At 37.6% G+C, this 20033-nt stretch overlaps 1 protein-coding gene across 1 annotated transcript in view; it reads right to left on the bottom strand.

Annotated features, from left to right (window-relative positions):
• Positions 1-20033, bottom strand: part of LOC129731163 (out at first protein) — a 148534-nt gene that overhangs the window by 60232 nt on the left and 68269 nt on the right. Inside the window, exon 2 of the mRNA XM_055690966.1 lies at positions 14111-14224. Coding sequence (XP_055546941.1) covers positions 14111-14224 — 114 coding nt within the window. The remainder of the gene's footprint in view (positions 1-14110; positions 14225-20033) is intronic.

Here is a 20033-nt window from a genome sequence, read left to right as displayed (position 1 = left end):
TTGGTTGTACCGCATTCAAAAGATTAGATTGGATATACTTATACTAAACTTATTTGAAACTACGTACAGATAATCTTCCGAATCGAGTTAAAATAATCCGCGTTATTGTTAAAATATTCCGTTTAAAATAACGCATAGCAAAAACCCGCGTAAAAAGCGACCCCAGTGTATTAGCTTTTTAAACTTGAGACCACCATTGGAGAGTTGAAAATAAATCTTGTAAGGAGCATCATGTTAGAGAATAAATCTGATTTTTTTTTATATGAGAGCAACACGCTATACAGACATTTTGGAATTCATTATACACATATTGTGAACAAAAAATCTGGCACCTCTGGGTGGAAGTAGTGTTCACAACAAGCAGGCAAAAGTTTTTTCTTCCGTCATCGTCACGAAACAAAAGATAAACTAGATACTAGAAACGATATTTAGGGTAAATATGTATAAAACGCCCCCCGGGGCATAACGCCCCAGTCCATTTATTCGGAAACACACAAAATATAAGACATAAGACTATTGGGTATCCGTAGCGGGTCATAGGACCAACCTTCTGTGCAAGTTTGATAATTGTCACTAGCAGCAAAAAATAAACAAAAATCACTTTTGAATTGAGCTGCTTCAGATCTAATTTCTTGCAGCGTTTTCGTAACATTTTTGAAGTAGATAACTTCTCTCAGGAAGTTCGGCTACATAGGGATGTGAAATGAAAATCTAAAACCGAAAAAAGTGAAAAATATGTCCAATTTCAAATGCTAATAAATCGGTTAGTTTTCGATGGATTTCCTTCGTTCTTGCAGCAATAGATTGGAAAATCTTCTAAGATTCTTCCCAAAATAAGATAATTGTAATTTTATTATACACACTATTGTACTATTGAAAATAGTCAAGCCTTGTCAAAACGAAAAATTCGACCTCTGATTGGTCGTTATATGCTTGCTTCCCAAGCACGGTCGACAGGATCATATACCTTGCAATTGAAAACATGCTTTTCGGCCTATATAAGAGCCTGTTTCAGCCGGAGCCGCTCACAATAGTTCTAGACAGCGACAACAGCAGTCGTCCTTCCTTAGCAGCAGCACTAACCCTGTGGTTGGTCACCACGTCTCAGGAGCAGCGCGGTTCTTCTCAGCGTGTGTCGCCAGACAGCCATTATTCCCCCCGTGTTGGGGCAGCATGAAGATTGCCATCAGGAAATCCAATTTTGGAAATCAAAATAAGTTAATAATTTTTGTCAACGCAAGCAAGCATTCTGTGTTGCATCCTAGCAATTCAAATCTGTCGCACCCGTCGAATTTACTGAATGTGAAATAGCTTCCACAGTGCATGTTGTCCGTGTATCTTAATTCCCCCAATGTTAGGGCAGCTCAAAGGTTGTAATTAGCAACCGATTTTGAACCGCAAAATGCTTTTTCAAGGCAAATAAACAAATAAATGAAGGTTAATATTTTGCCCTGCTAGACCGCATTCACAAAGACAGTTAGTTCGACTATGCAGAGCTATTATGAAGTCGATTCAATCAATCAGCATAAACAGAATTTCGTCGTCTCCCAGCTGCCAAGTTGCAACATGATGCAACACGCAACAGCGAGCAAACGAAATCGCTTGATGTTACAAACCGCAATAAGATACGGGTTAAAACCGTTGCGTGTGTGAGAGCACCATCGGTGTTTATCCGCTGGATACAAAAATCAAATGCGAATTTTGGAATTATTCGTCTAAAGAACATGAGGAAATGGTAAACCTGAACTGAAAGGCGTGGCCTATTACGTAGCACCCTTCGGCTATAAAAGAGTGTTTCTGGGAAAACTAGCTACATTCATTAGTCGGAGGGTGAACTGGATGGACCTCCACAACGTTGACAGCAGTAGCGGCAGATGTCGGCACTCAGCAGTAACAGACCATAGCAGCGGGTCGCGCCTGTGGCTGCCTTCAAATTAAACACTTGTCCTGTGGTTGGTCATCACGTCTCAGGAGCAGCGCGGTTTTGAAGTAGAATACTTCTCTCAGGAAGTTCGGCTACATAGGGATGTGAAATGAAAATCTTAAACCGAAAAAAGTGAAAAATATGTCCAATTTCAAATGCTAATAAATCGGTTAGTTTTCGATGGATTTCCTTCGTTTTTGCAGCAATAGATTGGAAAATCTTCTAAGATTCTTCCCAAAGTAAGATAATTGTAATTTTATTATTCACACTATTGTACTATTGAAAATAGTCAAGCCTTGTCAAAACGAAAAATTCGACCTCTGATTGGTCGTTATATGATTGCTTTCCCAAGCACGGTCGACAGAGTTATGGACCTAGTAAATTGGGAATGCATTATTTGGCCTATATAAGAGCCTTCATCAGATATTAAACAGACATCAGATATCAGAGAACAACTGAAATTTGAAGAACACAAATGAATATTTGAATAATTTGAATAATTTAATATTTTCTCGTTTTGCGCTATAATCCAAAGTTGATTTTCGTCACCTACATGCATGCTCTGACTATTATTACGTGTTAGCGTCGCTAAGTGTTTGGCTATGGTTATGCAGAACGCAAATGACGGCGCGATGCGATTCGGCAAGACGAAATGTGTTGAAATGTATAGCTCTACTTCGCCTTAAGAAGAGCTGTACATTTCACCACGGCAAGGCGAATCGCATCGCATGTGCATAGTACAATTCGGCAGCACTTCAACTTCTCATTTGCACAAAATTTTAAAAATATTCAATACAATAGATTCAAAATATCAAACAAAGTGAAATTACAATACTGCCAATGAACGGTCAACGTTTATTTACTAGAAAAAATGACTGACACGCAAGCAACCGGGTTATCTTTCTTGTAAAAGTATTCTACTTCAACCTTGCGGTCGTGGCTTTGCATACAACCTTCCTGTGATTTTTCACTAATGTATAAAGTTTATTACCTGGTTTTTGTACTTATATATCTCAAATGAACCTCTAAGCAGCTGTATCTAGTGAAGAAACGATAAAAATTGTATAATTTGCTTAAGTATTCAATGCTTTCTGCTACAATACAGCTCCCGGGTAATATGCCCCACCGCTAGCCCGGCTGATTTGTTCGTTGCTTTAGCGTTTGCTTCTGAGACTTCAAGCGCTGTTTCACTTCGCATGCTGAGCTGGCATATGAAGCTACTGCATGGGGTATATTATACTGCATCTGGGGCGTTTTGCTCCGGTAGATTGGAAAGCTTGCAATTTTGTCATATTTTTTAACAAAATTATGGCGTTTTTGTGTAATAGTAATTACAAAACAAAATAATAGCAGTGCATTACCAACTAAAAAGTGTATCCAACTGCATGAAAGATTTGTTGTTTGTGATAAACAAAGCTACAATATTGACGATGTTCCTTAGGGGGGGCGTATTATACTTGTTTACCCTACCGGTAGACGTAACTATGAAAACAGGATGCTTGCCATCCTGATGAGAAGTAACGACGCCTGCTTCACCGCGCCGGAGCTCACTGCTGCAGTTACTGTACATGCCAGCACAAGTCACTGCAAACGAGTTGAACAGCGGAAAACATGAAACATAATGAACCGCGATCTACCATGCTTACCCTTATCGCCAGCGTTATTATCGTGAAATATAATGACTGAGCCGAGCCGTCGCGATTGCAGATGGTGGTTATTGTTATAAGCAAGGATGCAGAAAAAATTCGTTTTTAAGCAATGCTTAAACCTACATTTTGATTCAAAAATCTTATCAGGTTTGGAATATAAAATTTAGGTGCGCTCTCAAGTACTGATAATCATCATAAATATACTAGGTTGAATTAAGGGTAAACCAATTATCTTAACTCCTATGAATACCATGACAGGATCTCTTAAAACTAGACTTAGTTAAACAGTAGTTAGTTAAAGTAGTTAATAAATGTGAAAGTGAGTGTATGAGAACATTTGGGATTTTTCTAATCATCATTCAATATAAATCAAAGCGCGTCAGTTGTTCATAAAATTGGTACACACGTGAAGTTAATGGATTTATGCATAAAACGTGTTCAAATCAGGGTGGCACTTACGCACTGGAGACACATCTCAATGGCCTACTATTAACACAAGCTGTTGGTGGTAATTACAAAAATTTTCGCCTGAAACCTAGCACAAGCAAAAAGCAATAATAATTTATCTGCCAGTGGTGCCCAGGGGGATATTCACTTTTTCGAAGGAGCCGGTGGATTTTTCTACACATGTGCCTTCGAATGATTGATTTGTTGTTTTTCATGGGGGGGGGGAGGAAACGGAGAGCTATTATTTTTATTGTTCGGAGTTTTAGAGAAGAAATCCAAGAGCTTAATCGAGGAAAGCCTACAATATTAAATAACGATCACTGGACTGTGAAGTTTAGTGCGTTAAGTTATTGTTTTAAAATTCTGTAAAAGGATATCTTCTTAATGGGCGTCTTAGTATGTGGGTGTCCCACATCAAATTGCATCACGGGATAAACACTGTAGAAAATTACCCATAGGGTATTTTGTGTTGAAAATTCGGGTAGAAGTAGTTTGTGTATTGTTTACACTGTATTTTTATCGCTGTCAGTTTTTGGAAAAAATGTCGTTACCAGAACAGCAGCGTCGTGAATTAATTTTGCGCAAGCATCTGGAAAATCATCAACGCTCTCATCGGGACATCGGAATACACCTCGGAATTGAGCAGTCAACGGTGAGTCGTGTGATTAAACTATGAAACTTTAAGAACGGAAGGAGAAATGTGGTCAGAATGGATGTTCTATTAGTGGTCAGGATCACAAGCGTGATGTGAAAGCGTTTACGCAGAATCCAATGCTTTGGTCAGGGATGTGACCGAAAAGTTGAATCTATACAAGTCTTTCGTTTGAAGAGCCAAGAACCGGGAAGGACTGCATACGTACAAAGTGCAGAAGACTCCAAATCCTGACGAACGGCAAAATACGGTAGGAATGTCTTGGGCTCATAAACTGTACACACAGATGCTGACGAAGCCTCATTTCCTCATCATGGATAATGAGCCTTACGTCAAGGCGGACTTCCCGCACCTTCCGGGGCTATTGTTCTTAACTTCCCAGCAGTTGAAGTTTGATATTCCGGATGAAGTATAGGAGCAGAAACTTTCAAAGTTTTCCAAGAAATACCTGATTTGGCAAACGATCTGCCTATGTGCCAAAGGAGTGCGCCGTTCGTGACTACCGGGACTATAAACTCGAGGGACCTACGATCTTGCTGGATCTAGCATCGTACCACTATACAAGTTATGTCCCTGAGTAGTACGAAGCCAACCGGGTTACTTTCGTACCCAAGGACATCCAACGCATCGAAACTGAGATCTATAAAAAAAAATACTGTCACTACGAAAGCATTCAAAGGAGGTCAAATCTGATGAGGACATGAAGAAAAAGTGGGTTTCCGTAAAGAAAAAGCTGCAGGCAGATGTTGTACAGAACCTAATGAGTTAAGCGTTAAGCGTGAGGTGTGAGCGTACGGTTGTGGCAGTGAAGTTGAATGAAATAAATATGTCAAAAGCTTACTAATGGCGTATATTTTGTTGTATAAAAGTTTGAAAAGGATCGGTCAACCAGGTAATTTTCTACAGTGTTTTTTCCATGATGCAATTTGATTCGGGCCACGCTTCATAGCAAATACTAGAAGAAGTGAAACGTTTCTATTAAATCCTACTCTACCTAAGGAACATAAGGTTTACACATTTGATACTAAGAATGCAACTTCAGTCAAGATAGGCATAGAATTGAAGCGATTGAATCTTATAGTAAGACATTTTTATTGCAGAGATGTAGTTAGAGAGTAATTTCATGCGATATGATGAATTTTTTTTTAAATTATTGATTTGTCAGTTCAGAATATGACATTTTCTGGTTTTGATCATTATAGAACACGATTTCTTTGCCAACAATACACCCAAAAGAAATAGAAAAGTTTTGTTGCTTTTGAACAACTTTTTATTACTTTTTGTGGAAAGAAGTAACAAATGACAGCTACAAAATTCGAACAATTACATCATTTAAAAATATCGAGCTATGTTTTCAACGCAGATTTCGACCCATCATTCGCCAACAGTGTTGACAAAAAGTTCACGGTAAACCATTTTGAAAGCGAAAATGTCATTCTGAAATCCATAAGGACTACTTACTAGAAATATTATAGCTATTTAACCATTCCTGTGAATTTTGGTATCTCTTACCAAAACGCGTCCCATAGAAATTGCTCACCGAGTTCGTCGCTTCAAAATTATGTTTACGAGAAAACTCCTTTAAGTCTCTGAAAAAAAAATGATGGCTGGGAGCACCAAAATTCACAGGAATGGCTAAAAGGTTATTTCTGTATCCAAATAACGCCCCGAGACCGGAAATCGACTCCAGACACCATTTCGAAATCCAAGATGGTGAATTCCAATTTCCGGAAATTACCAAATACTCCTCCATTATTCATCTCAGCCCATATATTCATCTCATACAACATGGAAACACAATTGAAAACAGGAAAAAACGCATATTTTCTTCTTAAACCAATCTGCTAATCCATGGAATGGATTCTTCTTAGTTCACTTTAGATTCCTCATAGAGTATAATGCTCAAAAACTCACTTAAAAGCACTAAATTTGATATCATAGTCCGGCATCTGCACTCGAAAACTCATTCAATTCAATCACCTGCCTCAGAAAACAAAATCCGCACATTGTTCTATACGGCTACAACGGGACTCGTTCAGCAGCCAACCAAAGTTTTTTCATCACTAGCAGACCACTTTTCATTTTAATCACTACATAAAATCACTCACTACACTAAGAATACTTTAATCTTTGAAATGTTCACCTCAAATTCCCTAAAACAAGCTTGAATTAGCAGAAATATATGAGATGAATTTCTACAATTCCCAAATTTAAACTGTATATATTTTCATCTGTTTTCACTGCGCTAAAGAAAATCAAAAGTTGCCAAATCAGTTTCTGTTAATACGAAAAAATCATGCTGAAAATTTTGAATTATTCCGACATAATTGACATAAATTGAAAGCACTGCAGTGGTTACCCTGGTTACAAATTTTGCACGTAAACAACTGCAGCGGATATCTAGGTAACCTACTACGACGGGCTGCTGCTACGTTCATTCATGATAATATGATTCATTCATGATTAACAGTGTGATGAATATGGGGGCGTCATGAGATGAATAATTGAGTAGTGATTCAAGTTTTGTTTTGGAAACGTTGTGAAAATTGGTTTGTTTTATAAAATTTAGGATAAATCTAGTTAATTTTACTAAATATAAAATGCTAAATGATTCCATAAGAGCATGTAAGCATATTTAGTTTATTTGTTCAATGATTTCGTGAAAATTTGGTGTTTGATCCGTGCATTCTTCGTAAATATCGGCTTAATGAGATGAATAATGGAGCAGTTCCCCTTCTACCTAACATTAAGCTAGTCTTTTCTCTTCGGAGAAACACTACCGTGTAGGAAATTATCTTTTACTGCGCATACAACTACTCTCACACTGGTGAGCAAAGCGACGCACTTGCTTGAAGAGAGCAGCGAATCGTGTTTATCAGAGGAGCTTGCAAAATACACCGCTGAGGAATCTGAAATATTTCTTCAAAGAGATTATAAAGTGGTGTGATCTTTCTCAAACGAAAGGGCAATACGCAGAATAACTACACAACAGAGCTCACTGGAGTGCCTTTACTGTGTGTCTTTCAAGTAAATATCAAATGGGGGAAAACTATAGGTAGGGAAGTGTGTTGCGTTATTTGCTTAACATCTCGAAACTGAAAAAAAAAAATCCAGCCGCCCCACACTGTTTCCAAAGCTGATGAAATTATTTTGACTCAAAAAACATGATTTTAGAGCAACAGTGCCTTCAATAAAGTTGTTCCATTAATTATTCTTCATGTTATAGAAGTTACAGTTTTGTGATTAATCCACTTAAAATTGAAAAGCGAATTTTACTTTTTTCATTTTTGCAAACAAAAATTCATCGTATTCGGCAAAGTTATAGCACATTTCATAAAAAACAACTTTGTCGAAGACATCATACTTCTATCTATCTATATAAATGGACTAATGTAGAGTTTTTTATAAATTGCCACTAAAAATCAGTTCTTTCAACATAACTTTTAGTAGTGATTTTCTACAATTTTTCAATGTTCTACAATATTGTTTGCTATAGCAAAACAAACAATGTCTGCGAAGAAAGTTTATTTTTATCTCACATATTTCTCTGGTTATTGACGGTTTTTATTAAAATAATGCATTAATTTACTAACAGATATCTTCAAAATCTGCAAATACCTGCAGACTGAACCCTTTCTATATTGAAGTATAACTAAAAATCATTCAATTCATATATAGGCATTTGTCTCTTTGTTTTTATATATGTAAGTAAATAGTTGCATTATTTTAATAGGAATCTTCAATAACTAAATAAATAAAAGAGATAAAAAATAAGCTGCCTTCGGTGAACTCGTGTGTTTTATTGTACTGGACAACATTGTAGAACATTGAAAAATTCTAGAAAATCTCTATATAAAGTTATATAAAAAAAAAGATTTTTAGGGGAATTCCAAAAGAAACTTCACAATAGTTCGTTTAAATTGACAGATAGAAATATGGTGTCTTCGACAAAGTTGTTGCTTATAAAATATGTCAAAACTTTACTCAGCAAAGTGGATTTTTATATGCAAAAATGAGAAAAATAAAATTCGTTTCTCTCTTTTGGGTAGATTAATCACTAAATTCTAACTTTCATAAAATGAAAAATAAGTAACAAAACAACTTTGCTGAAGACACTATGGCTCCAAAATCATTTTTTTTTAGTAAAAAGTAATTAGTGTGAATTAGTGCATTATTTAAGTAAAAATCGTCAATAACTTAAAAAATATGTAAGATAAAAATAAACTTCTTTCGAAGAAATTATTTGTTTTGTTATTAGAAACAATATTATAGAACATTGAAAAATTTTAGAAAATCACCACTAAAAGTTATATTGAAAGAACTGATTTTTAGTGGCAAACTGTAGAAAACTCCACATAAGTCCATTAAAATAGGCAGATAGAAGTATGGGGCCATCCACATACCACGTGGACAGATTTTTAACGATTTTGACCACCCCCGTGGACAAATGCCCATATAAATTCTATCTTTTTTTGTAGGGACCGTGGACATGTTTGCTCTTCGAATTCTATCGAAGTGATTTCGGCACTGTACACTGCGGAGTACTTCTCTGTATTCTCTCTAGAGTGATACTCTTGTTTGGCTCAGCTGTGGTATAAGTAGCAAGAGTGTTAGTTGTTCTACGAGAAACAGAGACACAGCACAAAACAGAATGAAAAGCGTAGTGCAAAAACTTGCTACGCGCAGGTCGCATGCAGGACAAGAAGAAAACGGTGAATATTCACTCTGCTCTTCTCACATATTGAGGAGAATACCAAGCATGCCCAACATAGGTTTCCATAATCGGAATGATACCCAGAAGCCAAAAATCAACCGCAGACGCTATTTTGGCATCCGAAAATGCAAATTTCGGTTTCTGGACGAAGTTGGACATCCAGAACGCGATTCCTGGGAATTCAGGGAAAATCATCTCCAATTGCAAAACAGATACGGAATGAGCGCTACGACATGGTTTGGGTTCACGAAGGACCAAACAGAACAACTACGTGTCGAGTTCATAGAGCGATTCGTTCCGGACAACGACGGCGATTACTTCGACGAAGACGTCGGTGGTTCAACGGAGAACAGTGTAAATGATACGGTAATATGATAGGTAGGTTACGGCGTTATCCATGTCGGACGACGGTCAGTCTGACCGAATGTCGGATTCAAATTGATCATCACTAATCTTTCACTCTCTCAGGTCGGCCCTCGTACATACTAATAATATACTTTGGTTTCAGTTTTCATGTGCGGTGCGCGAGAAACTGTCGTTTAGTCAAAGTTTTCTTTTGGATGGAAATTTGCGGTTAAGTTGTTCTTCGCGATCCAAAATCGTGGATGATTTGCTGGGAAACAGCCTAAAATATATAACTAAAGTCATTCGGTTTCCGAAGAATCTACTCAATATGTTCGTTTCTAGAACCAACATGATACCCAGAAAGTGAAAATCGGCTTCGGGCACCATTTTGAAATCCAAGGTGGCCACCTCCAGTTCTGGGAACAGGTAAAATAGGGAAATGTTACCTAAAATGAGTGTTTTTGAAACCGGGATGATATTCAGACGTTGGAAATCGATTCGAGATGCTATTTCAGTTATTCCATTAGTATCGGATAAAAATTATTGACATAAATACATTAATACAGTCAGGTTTTTCACAACGCGTAGGATACATACCTCGTAAAAAAAACCTGTTATTCGAAAATCTGCGTGAAAAACGCGTAAATCAAAAATCCGTGTAAAATAAACCACTAAGGGGCCATCCACATACCACGTGGACAGCTTTGGGGGGGGGGGGGTTGGCTAATGTCCACGGTCCATACAATTTATTTTAGAATTTATTAGGGGAGTTGTCCACGGAGGGGGAGGGGGGGGAGGTTCAAAATCGTTAAAAATCTGTTCACGTGGTACCAGGATGGCCCCTAAGAAGACTTCAGAAAAAGAAAACCCGAGATGCTCTACGACCAGTATTGAAAATCACCTGGACGTTTCTGGTTCCCAACCCGCGTTAATTTAAAAATCCAGGTAAAAAAAAGCGTAAATTCGAAAATCGCGTATAAAATAAACTCATAATAAAACCACGTGAAAAAAAACTGACTAGATAGTCTAGTTATTGTTATTTTGGCGTCTATCATTAGAAGAATGATTGCAAAAGAGAAGTTTGCTCGAATGCAATATGATATGATTAGCAATTCCATGTTATATTCAAAAACGGACCTAATAAATAAACCTTCAGATAACAAGGTATCAATTTTGTCAAGCTTTCTCCTAGTGAGAAGAAAGTCGCTTAAAAACTGTTGTATTACTATTATTTTTATGATTTCGAAAAGCTATTAAAACACTTATCACCATCGGAATATGTCTTATTTAACAAACAGTTCATAATAACAAAAAAAAAATCACAGGAGGGTTGTGTGCAAAGCCACGACCGCAAGGTTGAAGTAGAATACTTTTACACAGCTCTACTTACTGCTGTAAATTAACCTACGGCCGGCGTATCGGTTCGCGCCGCTTATCGCGTTTAGCCTGGCAGAGGCCTAATGCGCACGGCCAACACAATAGAAAGGTGTTTTCACATTGAAAATTAGACACGGCTTTACTGGAGTAAGTGTTTGCAAATGCATCTACCGCTAATACCGCCGCTATCGTACGAAAAATGACGCGCGTCTAAGAACACCCGAACTGTTTCGCCGTGCCGCTTCCATTTATTTCCTTATTACATCGGCCTTAGGGAAGTACCGGCTGCACCTACCGCTGAGGCTGTTACCATACTGCTACTGGTACCCAAAGCTAATAACTCTTCACATTAAGTGTTTTATTTGTCCTCAAAAGAACAATTGTTCAATTCCATATCGGATATGATGCAAGCGCATCTCTGTAATATTACCGACAGTAATATTCTTCTAAACAAAATGATCCTACTTTTCCATTAGAGGAAGTGCCGGCTGATGTACCGCAAAAATCTCGCCCGATCGCTCGCGTTGGCGTTCAGCCTGGCAGAGACCTGAGACGTGTTGACAAACCACAGGGCAAGTGATTTGTTTAATTTGAAGGCAGCCACAGGCGCGACCCGCTGCTATGGTCGGTTACTGCTGAGTGCCGATATCTGCTGTTACTGCTGTCAATGTTGTGGACGGTCCATCCAGTTCACCCTCCGACTAATGAATGTAGCTAGTTTTCCCAGAAACACTCTTTTATAACCGAAGGGTGCTACGTAATAGGCCGCGCCTTTCAGTTCAGGTTTGCCATTTCCTTATGTTCTTTCGACGAATAATTCCAAAATTCGCATTTGATTTTTGTATCCAGCGGATAAACACCGATGGTGCTCTCACACACGCAACGGTTTTAACCCGTATCTTATTGCGGTTTGTAACATCAAGCGATTTCGTTTGCTCGCTGTTGCGTGTTGCATCATGTTGCAACTTGGCAGCTGGGAGACGACGTAATTCTGTTTATGCTGATTGATTGAATCGACTTCATATTAGCTCTGCATAGTCGAACTAACTGCTTTTGTGAATGCGTTCTAACAGGGCAGTTTATTATTCAATGTCGGTTATGCTGATCGCAGCCTTTGCGCTGCCCCTACAGTGGGGGGTTTATTAAATAAAGTAAAAATTAGACATCTACAACAGAATTTGATTGCATCCCGCACAGAATGTCTGCTTGTGTTGATGCCAGAAAATTATTAAGCTTCAATTATTTTTTTATTTGCCTTGAAAAAAGCATTTTGCGGTTCAAAATCGGTTGCTAATTACAACCTTTGAGCTGCCCTAACATTGGGGGTATTAAGATACACGGACAACATGCACTGTGGAAGCTATTTCACATTCAGTAAATTCGACGGGTGCGACAAATTTAAATTGCTAGGATGCAACACAGAATGCTTGCTTGCGTTGAGAAAAATTATTAACTTTCAATGACTTGTTTATTTGCCCTAAAAAAGGCATTTTGATTTCCAAAATTGGATTTCCTGATGGCAATCTTCATGCTGCCCCAACACGGGGGGAATAATGGCTGTCTGGCGGCACATGCTGAGAAAAACCGCGCTGCTCCTGAGACGTGGTGACCAACCACAGGGCTAGTGCTGCTGCTAAGGAAGGACGACTTCTGTTGTCGCTGTCTAGAACTATTATGAGCGGCTCCGGCTGAAACAGGCTCTTATATAGGCCAAATAGCATGTTTTCAATTGCAAGGTATATGATCCTGTCGACCGTGCTTGGGAAGCAAGCATGTAACGACCAATCAGAGGTCGAATTTTTCGTTTTGACAAGGCTTGACTATTTTCAATAGTACAATAGTGTGAATAACAAAATTACAATTATCTTATTTTGGGAAGAATCTTAGAAGATTTTCCAATCTATTGCTGCAAGAACGAAGGAAATCCATCGAAAACTAACCGATTTATTAGCATTTGAAATTGGACATATTTTTCACTTTTTTCGGTTTTAGATTTTCATTTCACATCCCTATGTAGCCGAACTTCCTGAGCGAAGTATTCTACTTCAAAAGACCCGAACTTTATCTCTATATTTTTTTCCTCAATTTGCCACGCCAAAGTTAGATTCGATAAATATTGAATTATGTTGTACCTATGTTCGAATAAACACTAGCAAAGTGCTAACAAAGAAACGTTCAATACGTTACATGAAAATTTACGTACCTACAATAAAGTTAGCAGCACCGGAAACCTTTAAACGTAACATTAAGTATAGCATGCCACTTCCAACGATCTTCTTTAGTATACTAGTTTTGCTTACTCAGTTCAAATGGGATAAACCGGTCCCATCAAACGGTCGCAACGTAAGCCGCCAGTAACAAAGCACCCGCAGGACGATAAGACGAGCGACTGAGACACACAGACAAAAAAAAATTTTCCTGGTGTGGGCGGTAAACCAGCCACAGCACCTCAGCCAGGTATAGTTTATCTTCTGAAAATAACCTGCACCGTTCGCCGAAGCCGAGTCCCTTTGTACCGGCCGCTACATCTTTGTCGAACATGGCACCAGGGATGAAAATTCAATTCAATTTCAGCTAACGTCGTATCCCAGCCTCGTTCCCGCAGTTGAGGAAGAGGAGCTTTGCGTATCCCAGTTTGGCCGTTGTTTATTAGCACTCTAGCTCTCCGGTGGACAAAGAAGTTGATTCCTGCGGAACGATGTTTCGTTTTCTTTGTTCAGGAAGCCGGGCAGTGAATATGCATGCTAAGATAATCACAGTTCATCTGTGGCGAGATTTTTTTTTCGAATATTTACACGGATGAACTCAATTACGCTTCACTTATGAGCATAACAATTTAGTACCTCTCTAAAAATATCATGTTTTAGAATCGATAGTGATTTTCGAACGTTGGTGTCTCTTGTCTTGTAGTAGACCATAACATAATATATCCTCAAAGCAAAGATATGAGAAACCGTCGAGGCTAGCAATCGAATTGTATACAGAAGGTAGGATTTACTTACACTTCGGAAATCGATTAGCTTGGTTATCAGCGTACCGTCGCTGCGCTGAAACTCGAGCGTACACGTGTCGTCACCCACGCTGGACGTTATTGTCTCCTGCACCACCTCGCCTCCCTGTGGAAAAGTGGAAATGAAAACACGAAATTAGATTTACAGAAGGTTGGATATTCATGCCGAACGCTAGTACCGTCCCTGAGATGTGGGTTGCATAAATAAGGATGAAAAGCGTAACTGAAATAATGACAATTTTGGCACTGTGATTCGAGACCTGTCAACCTTTTGCAGATGTCGAACGCTTGCGTAGACCGCCGTACCAATATTTCCAATCGAATAAACAATGTTATTCAGCCGAGAGCTACCGCTGATCCAACAACACGCTATGGAACCTAATACATATGCGACGTAAAAGCAATTAAACTACCGCAAGGTTGGTTTTCGACCCTATCACTAACTCGAATCATAATGGCTAGATGCTTTTAATTAGTTTAGAAATTAAACAATTCATTGAATTTGAGAAGAATTTTCGTTAACAAAAATACAACTGACATTACAGATGACGCATTAGTAACGCAATCAAAAATATATTGGTCGGGTAGACTTTGAAACAATTACTTTGCTGGAAATCATCGAACTATTTTTAGTGCGTAAGATAAAAAATTTACTACCAGAACAACTAGTTCAAAATACCCTGAGCATCATGCCCCAACCACCTTAACCGGCCGGCAATCGTCCTATTCGTTCCACCAGCATCAACAAATGCAACGTACGATGCATGTTAGTAATGCACTTATCAAGTAAAGGTAGCTCACTGATATGAGTACTACACAGGTGGTAACACTACTAGCAAGCACATTGTACACAGCTGCCTGATGTCTCCAGTCATCTAGTTTGATTAGTTTTCGTACCAATATGTAGTGTAGTTGTCTTTATCGCATTCTGTGCACCAAAAACATTGCATGTAAAATGTGATGGCGAACCACAAAAACAGCTTAAAATGGTTTCATTTGCCATTGGATGCCTCACTTGCTGTGCAAAGCAGACGTTGATGATAGTTTGCTGTCCTATTTGTAACTTTGTGACTTCGAGAGAGAAAAAAACACAAATAAATCAATGGACCGACTACAAACTGTCACTGCCGGCTGCCTATCTAGCAAGTTTCAAGCATTTCAAGACCAACAAAACACTAATATGTTGTTATATATTTAATCAAACGTCTGAGTGTTTATCATACAAACAAGTCACTCACTGTCAATTTTCTGGTCTTGATAATAACCATGCTGCTCCATAATAATGGAATATTAACCAAGTGCAACCTTCACCGAAGAGATTGAAAAGAACGAAATTCATGCAATTTGCCGTAAATGTGTGAAAAACCAAACTTGGTAACTACAGACGATAAGGTGAATTGTTAATTTTCACTTTCGAAAACTGTACTTGCTCTAAAATACATCACATCAGTTATCGTGAATAATGAATTTCCTGGTTTTGTCAGCGCTGAAAGTCACTAGCAAACCGTGCGCCGAAATGAGGTGTGACGAATAGCTGCTGTTCCGTAGGATTGATACGCTTAATTTGCATTTGCATTCGTTTGCACGAACACGACAACTTATTTTCGGTAAACTTCTCCGCAGCTGCTATCAGGTTGAAGGAAAATTTCGATTTAATCTCTTTACCGGAGGAATATTCATGATATTGCAATGCTTCGATAAGTGAAACATAAACATTTGCTCGCTCGGAATGAATGATGATGCGCAACGCAGTTGTAGAATCTCGACGGCGGCATAATTACTTCGTAATGTTTGCCACTCGATGTGGGCGGTGGACTAGAATGATTGACGAATGGAATTCACCTATGACGCCAAGTTGTACGATACTTGTGCGTGACAAAATACGATAGATTAATACAGATATGTGGGAAATCAGTTGATCCTAGCGGTAACCCACACGTGCGGCATGTACCGTTCTGACTCAAACTTTGAACAGTAACAAAGTTTGAACATGTACAGAAAAAGCATGTTAGTCACGATAAAATATATCGCTCGTCTAGCTCAAGACTGCTCGACGGTGAAATCAAGACTGTACGCCAACGATTGCAAACTCATGGCGGCCTCTGCTGTCTGGGGTGCCTTAAAGCGTGCATAAGAGATTTCTTATAATGGAGCTTCTGAAAGAATTCTTTGATCAACATTGACGACATGGGAGGGAAGATGACGTCGGTGAATGTATCAAAAGAATGTTTCAATAATTAATCACCTTGGTGAATGTAAGCAATGAAATCTTTGTTTCATGGTTTCGGAAAAGCTTTATGAGCTCTTAAATTTTGCATGTCGGAATAATGGTTACCTGCTTCTATGGCTTTCTGTTGGGTCGTTTGAGGGTAAATGACTGGGACAAACGGTAAAAGCAAATGAATAAAATAGGATACAAAATCGAATCAATTTTACCGCATTCTGCGTGAGTCTGCTTTGAAATGAATATCTCCAAACCTATGTCAAAATAATATAATAATTGTAAGTGCCTTTTTTATAGTATTGTGTGCTAATTTTTGGTTATGAAAGTAACACTGCGAAATGATTTAAAAAAGGCGTATCGTTCAGCTTATTTAGTGTCTTGAACTTGGGCACCATGAAAGTGGACGAAAAAACTCTATTACTGATTCTATTATATATTCGCATTTTAAGTCCATTGCTGAAAATTGCTTCATCTGATTTTTTTCCTCGTGAATATCGTGTTTATGTTCCATGCGCTAGATACTTTCAAGCGAAATTTGAAGGTCAATTCTGTTTTCTTACACGTCATTGCCGCCTTATTGTCTAACCTTCAGCATGGTAGCATCTCTAGCTGCTTAAGCTTGTGTTGCCTTTTTTTAATTATACTTTTTAGTAGGTTTCTCCTCGCGTCTATTCTTGACAAATTCAGAGAAGTAAACTTGCAGACTCACCATCTGTTTATACGCATGCGTTATACGATTCAGTTGAGCGCAACCCAAGCAGCAAAATTGGTTTCGATCATGAACTTTGTGTTCTTGCTATTCTACAGCTTATTTTACAGTGTAAGCTCGTGAAAATTTTTGAGTTTTCAGCTTCTCTAGTTTATTCAGCTTTTTGAATCAATTATGCTTATTTTATGCATTCATTATATAGTCAATTAAGTTCATTTCATTCTTGAGGTGTACGTAGTTTCTGTAGCTTCCGCAGCTAATTTGTCATATTTATCTTATTTAGCTCATTTATTTTACTCGTTTAGCCTTTTCTAGTTTATAAAGCTTATTTAGTTTATTTTTTTTTTTCAAGCATTTCTAGCACTTCAGCGTATTGAGCTAATTTGGCGTATTCAGCTTATTTAGATAATTTAATTCACTTAGCTTGTTTAGCTTACCTATCTTAGCTTTTTTGCTTAGGTATGCCACTTTTTTTTAAGGGGGGGATTTGTTAGTAGCTTAAGTATTTATGATAAATATTAGTAAATAATGAGTATGTGTGTCCAATCACAAATGGTGACTTTTCAACACTGTTAGAAATTTGTAATTTTAATTGTTAGGATTTGTTTGCTTTCGCAATTAGGACTTATCATTCGTAGGGATTTAAACCTACTTGTCAGAAAAGGGGAGGTAAACTTACAACTAACTTAATTGCTAACTTATTGGCTATAAAGAGAGCTTATCGTAGCAATAGAGGGTTAGAGGGAAAATTGTTAATAATTTTATTTGACATAGCTCCTAATGGTTCAACACCAGTAAGTCTATGTAATTCGAGTGTACCAAATCAAGGAGGACGCTTCAAAATCATTTTCAGAATTTTATTCTGAATCCTTTGGAGCATTTTCTTCCTTGTTGAACAGCAACTTGACCAGATCGGTACAGCATAAAGCATTGCTGGTCTAAAAATTTGTTTGTAAATCAAAAGTTTGTTCTTTAAACAAAGTTTAGAAATCCTGTTAATAAGAGGATATAAACATCTCGTATATTTGATGCACTTGGCTTGTATACTCTCAATGTGCTCTTTGAAAATAAGTTTTTTATCATAAGTTAGTCCCAAGTATTTAACCTTGTCAGACCAACTTAAAATAAACCCCATTCATCTTGACAACGTGATTATTGTTTGGCTTGAGGAAAGAAGCCCTAGGCTTATGCGGAAAAATTATCATTTGAGTTTTAGAAGCATTGGGAGAGATTTTCCACTTATGCAAGTAGGAAGAAAAAATATCTAAACTTTTTTGCAATCGACTGCATATGACACGAAGACTTCTTCTTTTGCGGAAATGCTTGTGTCATCGCAGAACAATGACTTTGTGCATCCTGGAAGCAAATCAGGAAGATCTGAAGTGAATATGTTGTACAGGACTAGACCCAAGACTGAACCTTGAGGTACACCTGCTCTGACAGGAAATCTATCAGATTTTGAATTCTGATAGACAACCTGCAGAGCTCGATCAGTAAGATAATTTTTTGATATTTTGATTAGGAAAATTGGAAAATTAAAAGTTTGCAATTTCGCAATCAAACCTTTATGCCAAACACTGTCGAATGCTTTTTCTATGTCTAAAAGAGCAGCTCCAGTGGAATAACCTTCAGATTTGTTATCTCGTATCATATTAGTAACTCTGAGCAATTGATGAGTAGTGGAATGCCCATGGCGAAATCCAAACTGTTCATCTGCAAAAATTGAATTTTCGTTGATGTGTGACATCATTCTGTTAAGAATAATTCTCTCAAACAGTTTACTTATTGAAGAAAGCAAACTGATTGGTCGATAACTTGAAACTTCAGCTGGGTTCTTATCCGGTTTTAAAATTGGAGTAATTTTTGCATTTTTCCATAATTTGGGAAAATATGCAATTTTGAAGCAGCAATTGAAAATTTCACTAAAAATTCCATTGTGCTCTCAGGGAGATGTTTGATTAGTATATTAAAGATTCCATCGTCACCAGGTGCTTTCATATTTTTGAAATTTTTAATAATTGATAATTGGTAAAAAATTCTGGGAAGAAATTAAATCAAATTGACGTGTGACTCCATTTTCAATTGGACTCACAAAATTCAAATTTGAGTTATGAACACTCTCAAACTGCTGAGCAAGTCTTTGAGCCTTTTGTTCATTGGATACAAGAAAACGTTCACCATCTTTTAAAACTGGAATAGGCTTTGAAGGTTTCTTAAGAATCTTCGACAGCTTCCAAAAAGGTTTTGAATATGGTTTCAATTTTTCAACTTTAGTCTCAAAATTTTGATTTCTCAGAAGAGTAAATCTATGTTTAATCTCTTTCTGTAAATCTTTATAAATAGTTTTAAAAACAGGATCACGAGAACGTTGATATTGACGTCTGCGGACATTTTACAAACGAATTAGAAGTTGTAGATTTTCGTCAATTATTGGTGAACCAAATTTCTCTTGAGCCTTTGGAACAGAATAATTCCTGGCATCAACAATTGCACATTTTAATGCTTCCAAAGCGGAATCAATATTCACTTCGCTTTGCAAATCAAGCTCATTATTAAAATTTCTCTCAATATGAGTTTTGTATCTTTCCCAATTAGCCTTGTTATAATTAAAAACAGAGCTCATAGGGTTTAAAACTGATTCATGTGATAAAGAAAAAGTTATTGGAAGATGGTCAGAATCAAAGTCAGCATGTGTGATCAAATCACTACATACATGACTTTGATCTGTTTGCACCAAATCAATTGTTGAAGGGTTTCTTACAGAATAAAAGCATGTAGGACTATTCGGAGACAAAATAGAATAGTATCTTGAAGAACAATCATTGAATAAAATTTTGCCATTGGAATTACTTTGAGAATTATTCCATGAACGATGTTTAGCGTTAAAATCGCCGATTATAAAAAAATTCGAACGATTTCAACTCCACCGCCGGAACCCTGAATCCTATCATATCTATGAACCACGTAATTGGGATCATATTT

This window comes from Wyeomyia smithii, chromosome 3 (assembly GCF_029784165.1).
Source record: "Wyeomyia smithii strain HCP4-BCI-WySm-NY-G18 chromosome 3, ASM2978416v1, whole genome shotgun sequence".
NCBI lineage: Eukaryota > Metazoa > Arthropoda > Insecta > Diptera > Culicidae > Wyeomyia > Wyeomyia smithii.
This window is presented reverse-complemented; position numbering and strand designations above follow the sequence as displayed.